Genomic DNA, 13980 nt, shown 5'->3' on the forward strand with positions numbered 1-13980 from the left:
TTAAGCCCAATATCTCAATAGATCCAAACACTGCAGGTTATGAACAATTGAATGAAGTATCAAGGAAGCTTTCATTAAAAGATTTGACAAATAGAAACAAAACGACTCAAATTTTATTCAAACTCGATAAAGTTAACCATATCACATAAATACATGTAATCCCCAACATTACATACAAGTTGTACATTACCGAGTTCTTTGATATCAATTATATCGCGGTTTCTGTCATTATGGTAAAGTACTTTTGCAATATGGGAAATGTGACAATTCGATGTTGGATCGTTCATGGGCACAAAGCAATATCTTTGAACAATACACCTACTAATTAACGCGAAATACTGCGGTTGGCAAGTACAGAGATTGCAAATTGCAGTACATTGACAAACGTAGTGTTTAAAAAAGAATAATATCTGACCATATCGCATTTCATCTCTTAATTGGTATGATACGAATGTGTTGTTATGTCGCGTCATTCTACCATATCTAGCACCTACGAAAAGAATGTTATTTCGTTTGAGTCTCAAGAAACTAAGGCATTGACCTACGGGCCCTTTCATAGCTAAATAAAGGTTGATATGCTGCGGAATGGGATCGATCTCTTTAAACCCTCCTATAACCGTTATGCCATGTGATATGTAGTCGGTAACCCGCAATTGCTGTTCGTGTAAGGTCATCTTCTTACAAAATGTGGCTAACGGTGTCAAGGGCTCTAGGGTTCTAATAAGTTCAGGAATCTGTAAATAGTATCCTATTTTATGTGCTATTTGTTGACAGGACGATTGAGTCCCGTGAACAAACTTTAGTATCTTCCCATTTAAAGACTCAAAGGGGAAGCATGACGTTACCCAAAGAGGCCCAAGCTTTCGACAAGTGTTTGGGAGATGCAATAGTAAATGCACGACCATTGTCATGTAATCCTTTCCATACAGGGCTTGAAAAAGGCAGACGTAGCAATGTAGGGTTTTTTCTAGATGCCCAAGGTTTTCTCGGGTTATGGTTGTTTGATTTAAAGCATAAATGGCTTGCACTAACAACAGGTGATGGTCATAATACTCTGTTGGTAAAATATCTTTTAACAGTGGTACAGAGTAGTACAGTAACCAATTTTTAAACTCGGATGCTTTCCAACGTGGTACATCTGTTAACGATCTCGGCACTCTTTGGATGAACGTTGGTGGCTTGATTTGCCCAAGACGATAATCAATAATACCCTTTGATTTATTTATTGAGAACGGAAGCGCACTGTACTTGCTATCAAACCAAAGACCCAGAAGTTTTTTACTTACACCGGCATAAACTGTATGCATAACGTCTATTGCAGAACCATCTATTATATCTGGTACCAACTTAGCTAAGAAACATGGACCTTTAACACCCAGAAAGGCCTTTTCCTTCGACAAGAGCGCTTGTGCAGCACAGTCTAACGTTTGCGCATGGGTTCTAAGGTCAACTTGATTCTGATAGGTGTAGATGAAGGTGGTTTCGCCCATTTCACCTTGCTGCGTACAAACGTGACAGCCATACCTTCCGTTGTATTGGGTCATATTCAAAACAGACGCCTTTGCAGGCAAATCGCATGTTCCAGCTATTAACTGACCTTTTACCTTTAGTAAGGTTTCACCTCCATATATATCTAGTGACAATATGTCTATTCCTAAGGATAATTCTTTTAAATTGTCGTATTGGTTACCAAAAAACATCGTCATGTCAGGCTTTTTGGGGCCTACCCATATACATGGGATAAGCATATTTTCCAGGAGTACCCGCCATCGGTAAGGCAACTCATTAATTGCGAGATATAACGGCCAAATGCTAACTGTGGAGGATTTAAAGAGCGGAATGCCATCCGTATACCACATAAGGGATATGTTGCGCGTATTGGCAACATCATTTTTCGCCATAAACCGTTGGTATACGTCACCGTCGTAAATGTCACTTACACTATCAGGAGGTACTTCTCTGTGGGAATTCTTTTTCAATTTTGAGTCGAATCCTTGACGTGAGAACATAGTTTTTAATTGTTGTCCTAAGGAAAGCTGTACCATATATCCTAAAGCACCTTGTCCGTCAATACGTGATTTGCACACGTCGCACTCTCCAGTGCTCTTATAATCTATAACAGAATTACATTCCAAGCATACCTTTTGGTTTTTTACATCAAATCTACAATTGTCAAATAGTTTTTTGAAAAAATACATCGATCTTATACACTTATTAGGGGTCTTGCAGTGGAGAGAAATTAACACGAGCAAATCTGAGAGACAGTCACTGGTTAAAGTGTGTTTAAGACTGAACAACAGTATAGCTAACCAGCTTTCTTTAACTGTAATGGGGGCTTCGTCGTAAATAAGTTTATTTAATAGGTCTTCATGTTCTTGGTGGGCATCGTCATTGTCTGTCTCTTGAATGTGTAAATCTCTGTCAAATAGCATATCTGTTACGTCATGAATGGCATTGTCATGCGTTCTCATTTCAGAATCATTATCCGTGCCATCATTCTCCCTATATCGCGCGCTTTCATTTGCAAGGCTATTCTGATCGAGTACAACATCCATGTACAGCTCACCCTTTGCTAAGGAGAACGATAGAAATGGTACTTACAACCGTACTGCAGATTACACACTTTTTCAAAGAGGGATACAACTAATAAGCGGCCTGTGAACGATTACAGAGCTATAAAGTCACAACCCACGTACTACGTTACATCTTAAACGTCGAGCTCCAACGTACGCATCGTCAGGAAGGCGTTACCAATGACGTGTATACGTTACCCTTAAAAACTAACGTAGTATGTTTAGCGATGGCTTAAAGCCTGTAATTGTTCTAGATTTTAAAGCAAAGGGCGCCTCCGTTGTTGCCCCTTAAAGATGGCTTTTGTATTACACAGTGGCTAAGCGTGGTAAAGGCTAGTTTAGCCAAAGGCATGCATTAGGTCTGATTGGTTCCTGCCTTGGCAAGAAAAAATGTGTCCAGAAGCTTAGCCAGAATGCTAGGGGTGATAATGGAGCCGCCTGTTGCTTTAAAGGGTGACGAGCAGACAATTTCTGTGTCAATTGCGTTGTCCACTAATATTGGGGGAGGGGGTTCTGGTATGGCTCCCCAGCTAGGTACAGCGCCTCAACAAATGCACAACCGATGTCCTTTAATATAACGTACGTCAAAGGGCAAATGTAATGAACCATAATTTCGGCAATAGAGCGTAACACAAACAGGAAGGTGAATAAGTCATACACAGACACGATCTATAATACCAGAAGTAAGATGAGACTAGAAGTACTGTCCTAACCAAATTCTTCACTTGGCGAAAGTGAATATTCTTGATAACACACCAACGGTAGGCTCTCTGGTAGCGGTTTCTGAATTTTCCCTCCAAAACGTGAGATGCTCGTGGCGGTAGACGGCCGAACTAGATTCAAGCTCCCGTGTCTGTGTTCCGCGGCTTTAGGTTGAGGGGAAGGGGGTAGGAAATGTTTTTGGAACTCGACCAATTTTTTTCTCTAGTGTAGGCGCGATGGAAGCGGCATAAATTTTCCATAAAATCCTCAAATTTGTTCAATAGTGCCAGGATCTACTACCAATGCTAGAGCTCTTTACTTCTAGTCTCATCTTACGTCTGATAATACTAATAAGACATTCATTGAAGTGGGCACTTGTAATTCATACCATTGTCGCTGTAAGTACTGCATGAAGCCTCCATGCTCGTGTAAAAGGGATTATTGTCGCTACTAGTACGTGAAAAGTATCATTTCCAAGGTTTAGTTACATTGTAGGCGTCACTTGTACTTGACGCTTCCACATTCGACGTGAATGGACCTCAACACAGCAAGACCTTTAGTCTTTCGTGAGGCACTTCAATTAATGATGATGCAAAACATGACTATTATAATTACCGAATAAAGCCGTTATATAAGGTAGCGAGATAACACGTATGCCGTTTAAATGACAAGCCTATAAGCCCGCAAATAATATTATCAAGAAACATTAAGAGTTAAGTCTATTCAGTGTCTAGTGATTGTAATTGCTGTTTCTATTTACCAAGTGCAGCCAAGTCTTATTTCATTTTCGTCTATCACTACTATTTAAAGCTTAAGTAAAGCACGTGTTAAATGAATTGAATATCTAATGCGTCGCTTTAATTCGGGAGCTTCTTGATGGTATGACCGCGACCCCTTGTTTTTAATTGTGGGTGCCATCTCTTGCCAATCTTAGTAAAGGTCAAGAAAACAATCGTCTTCAAATGAAAAGCGAATAAGAGGGTCAAAGGCGAATTAAAGAAGCCAACCACCGACTCCGAATAGATCATCATGAAAACTATTGAAATGGAGGAGGTTAAGGGCTATTAGAGCCGTCAAGACGTCACTAATTGTCTGAGATAATGACGTCTTGACGACCTTTAAAAGGGGGAGCGGATGAAGAGTTGATTAGAGCCTATAAACATAGTCTGAGAAATAGGGGGTCTTTAAGACCATTGGAATTGAGAGCAAATAATGTGGTCCAGCCGACAGCCTTGGTCCGAGACATGGGGGTTTTGAAGACCATTGAAATGGAGAGCCAATGAGTTCAAGCTCGGATCGAGGCCATCATTATGGGCTGATAAAAGGTAGTCTTGAAGACCATTGAAATGGATCGGTGGTAAGGTAGCCAAATATTTGAGGCAACAATTGCAGCCTAAAAATTGGCCGTCGTAAAAACCTCTGAAATTTAGAGCGAATGTGGAGGTAAAGCGCGGATTCTGAGCAACAATCATGATCTGAGAAATGGGCGTCATGAAGGCCATTGAAATGGAGACGACAATCATCGATTAACCTCAGGTCGTCATGAAGACCATTGAAATGAAGAGCGAATGCGATCAATTGCGGATTAGAGCAACAGATATGGTCTGAGAAAAGGGGTCATGCAGACCATTGACATGGAAAGCGAATGAGGTCGTCAAACACTTGGGGCAACAAGTCTACTCTTAAAAGGGGCGTCTTGAAGGCCGTTGGCATGAAAAGCAAATATGGACGTCAAACGTGAATTAGAATCAAAAATCATGGACGTCTTCAACACCTCTGAAAGCAGAAGCACAACAGTGGCATCTTTTAAGCACTAGTTGCATTAGTCAACCTCCACCTTACATCTTTCCAAAATACATATTAGGGAATGGCTATTATTAGACCCTTTTAAGGAGTTTGCTCTATTTTATAGATGTACATAAGATGTTAAATATGCTTTCGCTCTAAATGTAAGTGCTATAGAAGACGCGTGCATAGTCTGACATAGGTCTTCAATTTATGACATATACTGCTTCAGACTAGTTTTAGATGTTAGTAAGAGGGTTTAGACCAGTTTCGGTTGGGATGAAGACATTTTTTAGAGGTGGTATTTTCGGTAAGGGTGAGCTTAAACTTAACCATAGCCGAGACTTGACTATGGTTTAGTTCAAACAAATGACACAAGATGCTCCCATAGTCGAGGGGTGGAGCTGACAGCCCCGCTGAGCTTAGCAAAGGCTAGTTTTAGCTCCGCCCTCGTTGACAATTTCTCATTGGTTTTTTGCTTTATATACCTTTGTATTTGTTCTTCTGTTTGTTGATTTATCAGAACAGGATGAGGTAATTCCTGTTCATTCAGTCCTAAATCATTTTCAACAGGTTCTGATTTCACGCGTTCAATGTTGGCTCTTTCTTGTATTCCACTTTCCTCCTACGTTATAAACAATTAACAATAATTGAACTAATACTTTTAACCCGATTCTCTTTCACATCGACTACGAAAATGAAGAATGTTACAAACCATCAGATCTTTGATTTCGCTTTCCAACTCCTTAATGACCCCATTGAGCCGCTCAATTTCGTCCAGTTTCTTATTTATCGTAAATAAAATTGTCATTCTCACTTCTTTCATGTTTGATATTAAACCATTACACTGAAAAAAATAGACTGCATTACAAAATAGGACTTTCTTTTATGCAGAATGTCTTTTAAAGTGTCCAGAAAGAAAACAGAGAAACCAGTGACGTGAACAAAGGGGGGATCAGAAGGGGTTTTTCGTCGAGGGCGCCACCAGAGGCTTGCGGGCGCGGTAGCTTTGCAAGAACTATAAGCAAGGCTGCAGTTTGTGTGTGTGGGCATAGAGCTCTCACAAGGCTTTTGCGGTGCCCTTTAATAACGCTATAAATGGTCGAGGGATGTGTGATAGGCTTATGGTGTTTCTAATCACCCACCAATGAACATGGGTTTACTTAAGGTTTTTCTATTGCGATTTATACTTTAAAGCAAATATCAGCTACTGTGGCGCCCCTAACACACTGATTAACCTTCTACTACACACCAATTTTATGTAGCCAAAGGCAGGAACCAATCAGAAATCGTCCTCAAGGGCGGAGCTAGACCTAGCCTTTGATAAGCTTATTGGGTCAGTCAACTCCACCCCTCGACTATGGGAGCATCTAGTGCCGTTTTTTTATACTAAACCACAGTCACAGCTGAGACTCGCTTTAAAGGGATACTAGATAATAATAATAATACTAGATTGGATGGCTCATGCTGTACTGGCCAAAACGCTAGGCTTTGAAACTCACCTTGGCTTTTAGTTGCTTTATTTCATCATCTTTGCTTAAATGATCACAGTTACAATCATTCGCCTCCATTTCCTATAAACAAAGTCCAGTTTTTGAAATTTAAAATTTCTGTGCAAACCACGGATAGTCCAAAGAAAAAGAAAAGAAAAGAAAAAGAAAAGAAAAGCTATAAGTTATAGAATACTAAAATTTAATGCGAAAATACAGAAACCCCTTCATGTTGGGGCCAATTTCGGTTTAAATTGTGTAGCAGTCATGGTAGCAGACGATGGTTTAAGGGCGGCACGCTGCCAACTATTTCTATGCTGCCAACATTCCCAAATTTCCCTTTTGAAATTTTAAATAAAGTGCTTCAAAGAGAGAATTATTCAACTCTAAATATGAACTTTTCAAGGCGAATGAGCGCTATCAAGGAACAATAAAAATTGCAGACCTTGATTCTGCAGAAACGGTCTTTAACTGATGGCCTCAAATACTTCTCCCATTTTCATTGCTCCATGGAAGCTCAATGATCTAACTTGGAGGAGACGGTGGGCTGGAGTATAATGTTGGTGGAACATGTGCGGCAATGCAAGTCTCCAGGAGTACCTTGCGGACGCCACTACCCTTCCATAGTTGATTATTAAGTTCTGCCGTGTAGCACCATTGTATTTGTATGAGAGTAGTTTCTATTTTTAAGACATAATGGGCATCTTTGACGTTTTCGTACCGTATTACCCCATACCGAAACAGCGAGGATGCTCGGAGAACGTAGTTGCCATAGATGTGTTTATAGAGGCTACTTTATAGGTAAAGAGATGAAGTCTCCATCCCACTCTCTTCTCCAAGTAGGAAAGTCATAGCCCACTCGATCATACACCCACGGACGATTCTATTGATTCGAATGACCGGAAATTTCATTGAGACATGTGTTGCAATACATTCTATTTTGCCACAGCAGGGATAGATTTAATTTTAGAAGTCGGAATGGAGAACAGAGTAATGTGGGGGTGCGTCAAAGCCCCGGACCCCCTTCCCCGGGAAGGAGGGTATGAAAGAAGAGTCGGGTCATAGCGATAGAGGTAAAAAGGAATTACGTATTTTTCGACGCCCCCATCAGCAACGTCATCAAAACGTAGTTTAAGTGAACCAATAGGATAATTTAAAATTTTCGTTACGTGTTGGAGGGAGGGGTCTATACTGGGCTATGAGTCGGACCATGGTCGGACTGAAGTAAATACTAACCGTTCTCCATTCCTACTTCTAAAATTGAATTTATCCCTGGCCATAGATTATACTAAAAAGGTTTTGAAGTGTTAAAGTTGATAAATAAAAATTAATTTGCAAAACAAAACTGTAAATTCAATAGATATATACACTGGTCTGATTTCTTGTGTGTTAAAGCAAAATCAAGATTATTATTATAGTACACCTAAAGTTTACTAATTCTGATTAAATACACTAAATTCGACCTTTAAAAACCTATCTCCTTTACAAAAATATTGGCACTTTTTTATTGTGGGTGTGCGCGTTTATATGCACAAAAGGCGTTAGTTTAGTCTTTAAATGTGAACGTACAAAAAATTGCGAAGTTTTGGATTTTCAAAAAGGGGAAGCAACAAATTTCTTGCTGGTGCGGTAGTAAATTGCCGTATATATTCATAACTCATCCATATATAACCGCTATTACTTGTGACTAAAAATATATTTTTGACTGGGACCAGACATGAATTTTTGACCAAGGATTAGGTTAGAGGTAAAGAAAGTAGACACGTTAAGGGCCATAAGTTAAGGGATTCAAGTTCTTTGGACGATTACTACTCGAAAATGTTTTCAGTATATACCTGTTTTACGATTTCTTCAAATTTTGAAAAAACTTCTAACATAGACCTATGCATATCTCAAGCCCAATAACACTTTCAAGTAAAAACCCAAAAATCAGCTGATCTTTTGTGTTAACATGTTGGAATGCCTAGACCTATATAAAGTTTTGAGAGAAAAAATAATTTGTTGTGATTCGTAGGCGATACTTGTAGTAAAGATTTAAAAAAATAAAATAGGGGAATTATTTTAAAATGGCTAATCCGTGGCATAAAATGCTGACGTTTACAACATAGACTACATGAACTTATGCAGTGATTATAGACTTATGCCGACGCAACGTATAAATTTACTTATGATGTAATTGTAATATTCAGGCGAATCTAAGAACAGATAGTTTTAGCAAGGCGTCCTTGGTTTTAGTGATTATGAGTTGACAAAATAGTCGTATGCGGACGCATCGCATCTTATAAATTTACAACATGGACTTATGACTACTCGAAACCCCCCAAATAATCTTCAATCCCAAAATAGAAGAACAGATACTTTTAGTGATTATCCCCTCGGTGAGTTTACAACATAGACTACATGAACTTATACAGTGATTATAGACTTATGCCGACGCATACATATCGCATCTTATAAATTTATAACATTGGCTTATGCCCAGAAGCGTTTAAAAACATGGACTTGACCAGAAGCGTTTAAAAGAGAAAGAATTCGGTAAAACACCCAACTTGAGTTCTTTCTTTGTGTAAACCCCGAAACTTTTTATTGTAGAGAAAGTTCGGATTCTTAGAAAAGTCATGGCTTGATGTATGAGAAATTTTAACGAGAGAATGAAATTTCTCGTTTTAGGTGAGGCAATATGATAAATTTGCGTGTTCATAAAAGACTACAGATATTGCTGTTTGTTCATTAATATATTACTGTTTGTTCATTAATATTTTCACACTGCGTCCGCATTGTACTGTTAGAGAAGGATCATAAGCCTTTCCCCTTTAAAATCAGCAATTAATGAAAAATATCACCTTAACACAATTTATCCCTTTTCATTCTAAGTGCGTTCATTAACATGTGCGTTGTACATTCGCATTGCACTGTTATAGACAAATCATAATCCCCACCCAAAAATCCCTTTTTCACTCTCCCTTTAAAAAGACGAACGATACTTCTTCTTCAGACCAAGTCAAACTAATACCCCCATCGTTAGATGTACATCAAACGATGTGGCTAAAATGTGTGAACGTTTTGTTAAATACGTTACGGGTCCAGAATAGTAGGCTCTTAACAGGCTAGGGGTTCGTCGCATTACCAGTCTAGAGAAGAACTCAATCAAACCACTTCTAAAACTTCCCAATAGTGTTACCGATATAAACCAGGCGGCTTGGTCATATTCGGAAAGAAGATAAATTCAAACAAACAACTACGCCTATACTCAGTACTCAGTACTGGAAAAACAAGTTTATAATTCGACAATTTTCGTGTCTGTGTTGTTTCTATTGAAAGCTGATCACGAAGTTAAAGTAATTAAAGACGCAAATGAAGACCCATCAAAAATAACGGTAATTTAGAAAAATGGTTAACGGTAATAGTTAGTATAGGACGCTGTCGGTTAGCTGTGGCATAGGGGCTAGCCACCACCCCTCTATGCATTGTAAAGGCGTTAGATAAGTGGCAATAAGTCGCAAGATGACTTGGTCCAATTAGCTAGCTGAACTTATTTACCAAAATTCAAAAAAATATAATATTGATAGTTTTTATTCTAAATTAATGAAAGTTCCGAGTGGGCTGGTAACAGAAATGAAAATGGTTCGAAAGAAGAAAAGCTCATACGTTTGGATCAATTCAAAAAAAGTACCTGGTTTATTTTAACATCCTCTACGTGAATTTTATTACATTTAATATAAAATTACATCTGAAAATGGAGTTGTTACAACTGGGTATAGTGCACCAAGAGTCTTGTCTCTGAAAATGAGAGGCGCTTCCGTTAATACAATTTAGAATGAAGAAACATCCACAGTTTCGGCCCATTAATTACAGAAGACGAGCAAATACGGTTTTTGTCCAATACATCCACCTATTCATGCATGTGTTTTCTACGTTTACGTCGGATCAAATGAATCTTCCACGTACTTGCATAGTCACACTGATTACATTTGAAGCGTTTTTCACCACTGTGAATACGTTGATGTGCGACTAAACTACTCTTCCAAGTGCTTGCAAAGTCACACTGATCACATACTGTGAATGCGTTTGTGTCTGATCAAATTACTCTTCTGAGTGCATCCATAGTCACACTGATCACATACGAAGGGTTTTTCACCACTGTGAATGCGTTGATGTGCGATCAAATTGCTATTATCTCTACCGGCATAATCACACTGACCACATTTGAAGGGTTTTTCACCACTGTGAATGCGTTGGTGTTTGATCAAATTAGTCTTCCACGTACTTGCATAGTCACACCGATCACATTTGAAGGGTTTTTCTTCGTTACCCTTCTTTGTGTGACGTTGTGGACCCCTTTTATATTCAGCAGAATGTTTGATCCGAGTTGCACGTTTCTTCCTGAATTTCCCTACAGAAATTTATTAATGAAATATAAAAACGACACATACGTCATTTACAATATAGTATCAAAAATACAGTAACATTCAAGAGCACTACGAAAACTCATTGTTTTTTATTAAAGTATGAGTAAACGACCTTATAAACAACAAGTTGGGAAACCAAAATAGACCTCTACGAGTCGAGACGTTGTTCTTAATTAAATATAATTTATATTGATTACTTTTATTCGTCAGTAATTTAGCTTAATATTAGTTTAGTCATTCTAAGAAACGTTATTCCTAAAATCATTTTAAACATAGCTATTGTTGACGTTTCAATTCAAGCGTATGCCTCTTTAACAATTTTTGGAAATTTAGGGTATCAGGGTTCGTACGAAATTTTTACTTTCAAAATCCTTGACTTTCCCAGGTTATCCCTGACCGACTTTTCCAGGTTATCCCTGACCAAATTTTTGGCAATATCCCTGACCATTTTAAGGTGTTTACCAGAGCCCACTTCATCACACCTGTCTCATATTTAGCATTGGTCGAAGCATGGTTTGATATACCAAACGAAACCCCTGACATATCCCTGACTTTTTAGGAATTTTTTTAAATCCCTGACTTATCCCTGACTTTTGATCCTATTTTCCATATCCCTGACTTATCCAGGTTTTCCAGGTTATCCAGGTTCCGTACGAATCCTGAGTATATAAGGCTATTGATTCACAATAAATAATAAGAAAACCCGCAAGTGCGTGAACGCGGTGACAGACACGTCCAGTGTTATACCTCTCCGTGACGACATCGTCAAACGGAGAGGTAAAAAGGGGATGAACATAAATTGAATTGCAAGAGAAACTTAGCCTAGAAAGGACGTATTTTCAAATTCAACGGATGTTCGGATAATCAAATGCTAACTGATGCTGCGTGCAGACAAGCTACCATTTTCTTTCGTTCTGGCTCACACTCTCTGTTGTCACATCTAGCTTGCACTTTGTTTCTCTGCCTAGCAAAAGGCACCCTGAGTGCAACTCGATCTTCTTCTTCTACTTCTGATAGAACGTTGTCTTCATAAAACTCACCGAATAATTTCCCTAGCCAGATTATTTAACACAAAGCGAGATAAATGTAGAAGGGCAGCTACTCACTCTCAGATTAAAACTCGTGCAAGAGGGGTTACTCGAAACGAAACCCTGTCGATATCTAGTTCGACAACTTCTGACAGAATACCATTTTTGTGATTTTCGAGACCGAGAGAGATGTCGATCGACAACTCTCTTTCGAAGCTTACAGAATAGGCACCCTGGTGTTGTTAAGTAAAAGTCGTACCTAATTGATACTCAATGCCCGGCCTAACCGTCCCCGCATAAATGTTGCAGGGACTTTAAAGAAATTGGTTTAATCTGTGGACATCTTGAAAAATGGCGGCTAGAAATGTGAAGTTTCTTAGTGTAATTTGTAAATGCATTGATTTTCATCAAATTAATTTCTTGCGTGCTTCCAAGGGAACACTAATCTCATTTGAGGGGTTTTACTGGTTCGCGTTTTAATGGGACGTTATAAATTTCATCCTTACTATGTTTGATACTGAATTAATTAAGCCTGGATGAAGAAAAAACCTTTCACGGTAGAATTAACGATGTACTCATCACATAAAGTTTGCAAAAAAAAGGCATTAAATACGTAGAATTGTGGAGACGCACTTGAAAAGAACAGAATGCCAAGTTGTACGAACAAGCAATGTCGAAGAAAAGTAAAGGCTTTGATCACGTGAATCAGCGTACGCTCCAATAATATAAGCAGTATAACTACACTAAAGTGCGCAACCACAACGATTGAATATAAACATCGCTTAGGGGCTTTCGACCCAAGATTAGTTTTCATCTAAGTTTAAAGCGGAATTACGTCCAAAAGCAGGGAGGCCGTGTCTCCATCATTCGCGTTTTTAGGAGGGTGAAATAATACATTCGTTTTATATTACGAGCAGTCAAAAGAAATACGCGACTAGACTTTATTCCGAGAAGGCGGAAATAGTGGCTTAGAAATATGATATTTCAATCTAGGTACTCAAGACTATTAAAGAATGAAATGACTTACCTGCAATTTCCGAACGAGGCGATGAGGTTTTACCCTCTGGATTCTTTGGAGCGACATCTTCTAATGTCTCCGAGCTGGACACCGAACTATTATGTTGACCTGCAATTGGAACTTCGGGCAAATCGCTTTCCATAGAGACGGGGGTCAATTCTGATAGGTCATTTGGGTTGCGTTCAAGTTGAGGAACACACACTGGCACACTCAATGACTTCGGATCAACACGCTTCAGTTTTGGCAAGCACAGTCTCATAGTTTGATTTTGCTTATTGTAAGTTTTCTTTGCATCTGTCAAGATGATCGTGGATTGGTTATCATCAAGATCGTTTTCACGGGCTTCTTCTAGCGGATCGCTTTCGGCATTTGCATCAAGAGAAAGATCCAAATGTTTTTCGGATTCAACATTCCATTCAGGAACACGAAATTTCTTCGATGGAGTTGAATTATCCTCAGTGTCCCCCTCTGTCGAGAAACTTGGCGATTTACGATAAGAATCGTTAATGGTAAAATTGTTTTCAAGAGGTTCTCGTGGAGAATCGCTCTCCGTGTTTGTGTCAGGAGACATTTCGAATGGGTTTTCAACCTTAATTTTTGGTGAAGGCGCACTTTGAGGCAAACTGTCACTGTATTTCAGTTTAAGGACACACGGATTCGTTTTTCGCGTTATAAGCCCCATATTTTCAGTATTTTTCAAGGTAGTTTCAGGGTTTGAATTGCCAACCTCAGATCCAGGTGATTCTTGACTAATATTTTCTTTAGACAGAATGCCTTGGACTTTGACAGCTTGGACACTGTGCATCGCAATTGGAAGGGTTAACTCCTGGCCATTATTTCCCAAATCATTTTCAACGGGTTCAGTTTTCACGTATTCATCGTTAGGAAATTGAATTATTCCACTTTTCTCCTATTTTTTAAACAATTAACAATAACTTTCATTCTTAAAGTAATTATCTTTCCAATCGAGTATGA

The 13980-nt window shown here is 38.8% G+C and overlaps 1 protein-coding gene across 3 annotated transcripts; it reads right to left on the minus strand.

Moving 5' to 3' along the window:
- Positions 1-90: 90 nt before the first annotated feature.
- LOC149679193 (uncharacterized) lies at positions 91-10333 on the minus strand. Of its 3 annotated transcripts, XM_089834825.1 has the most exons (5): positions 10224-10333; positions 6563-6634; positions 5776-5907; positions 5549-5685; positions 91-2418 (listed from the first exon to the last, which is right to left on the minus strand). In XM_089834825.1, the coding sequence occupies exons 2-5, from the start codon at positions 6629-6631 to the stop codon at positions 114-116; spliced, it is 2643 nt and encodes an 880-aa protein (XP_089690951.1). In that variant the 5' UTR covers positions 6632-6634; positions 10224-10333; the 3' UTR covers positions 91-113. The 3 variants fall into 3 exon arrangements, with proteins under 3 accessions (XP_089690951.1, XP_089690953.1, XP_089690952.1); XM_089834827.1 differs by lacking the exons at positions 5776-5907; positions 6563-6634; positions 10224-10333 and having other exon boundaries at positions 91-2572; positions 5549-5683; XM_089834826.1 differs by lacking the exons at positions 5549-5685; positions 5776-5907; positions 6563-6634; positions 10224-10333 and adding an exon at positions 3664-5426 and having other exon boundaries at positions 91-2572.
- Positions 10334-13980: the final 3647 nt, after the last annotated feature.

Source organism: Phalangium opilio, unplaced genomic scaffold, assembly GCF_054372755.1.
Source record: "Phalangium opilio isolate 3A_F unplaced genomic scaffold, DU_Popi_V2 ptg000041l_1, whole genome shotgun sequence".
In the NCBI taxonomy this organism is placed as follows: domain Eukaryota; kingdom Metazoa; phylum Arthropoda; class Arachnida; order Opiliones; family Phalangiidae; genus Phalangium; species Phalangium opilio.

What these genes read in the sequence shown, in the direction of transcription:
- LOC149679193 (XM_089834825.1), bottom strand. Translation starts at nt 6,631, where the DNA reads ATGGAGGCGAATGATTGTAACTGTGATCATTTAAGCAAAGATGATGAA. An exon ending in GCGAAATCAAAGATCTGATG is followed by an intron (nt 5,686 to 5,775) that starts GTTTGTAACATT and finishes TTTATAACGTAG; the next exon opens with GAGGAAAGTGGAATACAAGA. An exon ending in ACAGAAGAACAAATACAAAG is followed by an intron (nt 2,419 to 5,548) that starts GTATATAAAGCA and finishes GCTATTTGACAG; the next exon opens with AGATTTACACATTCAAGAGA.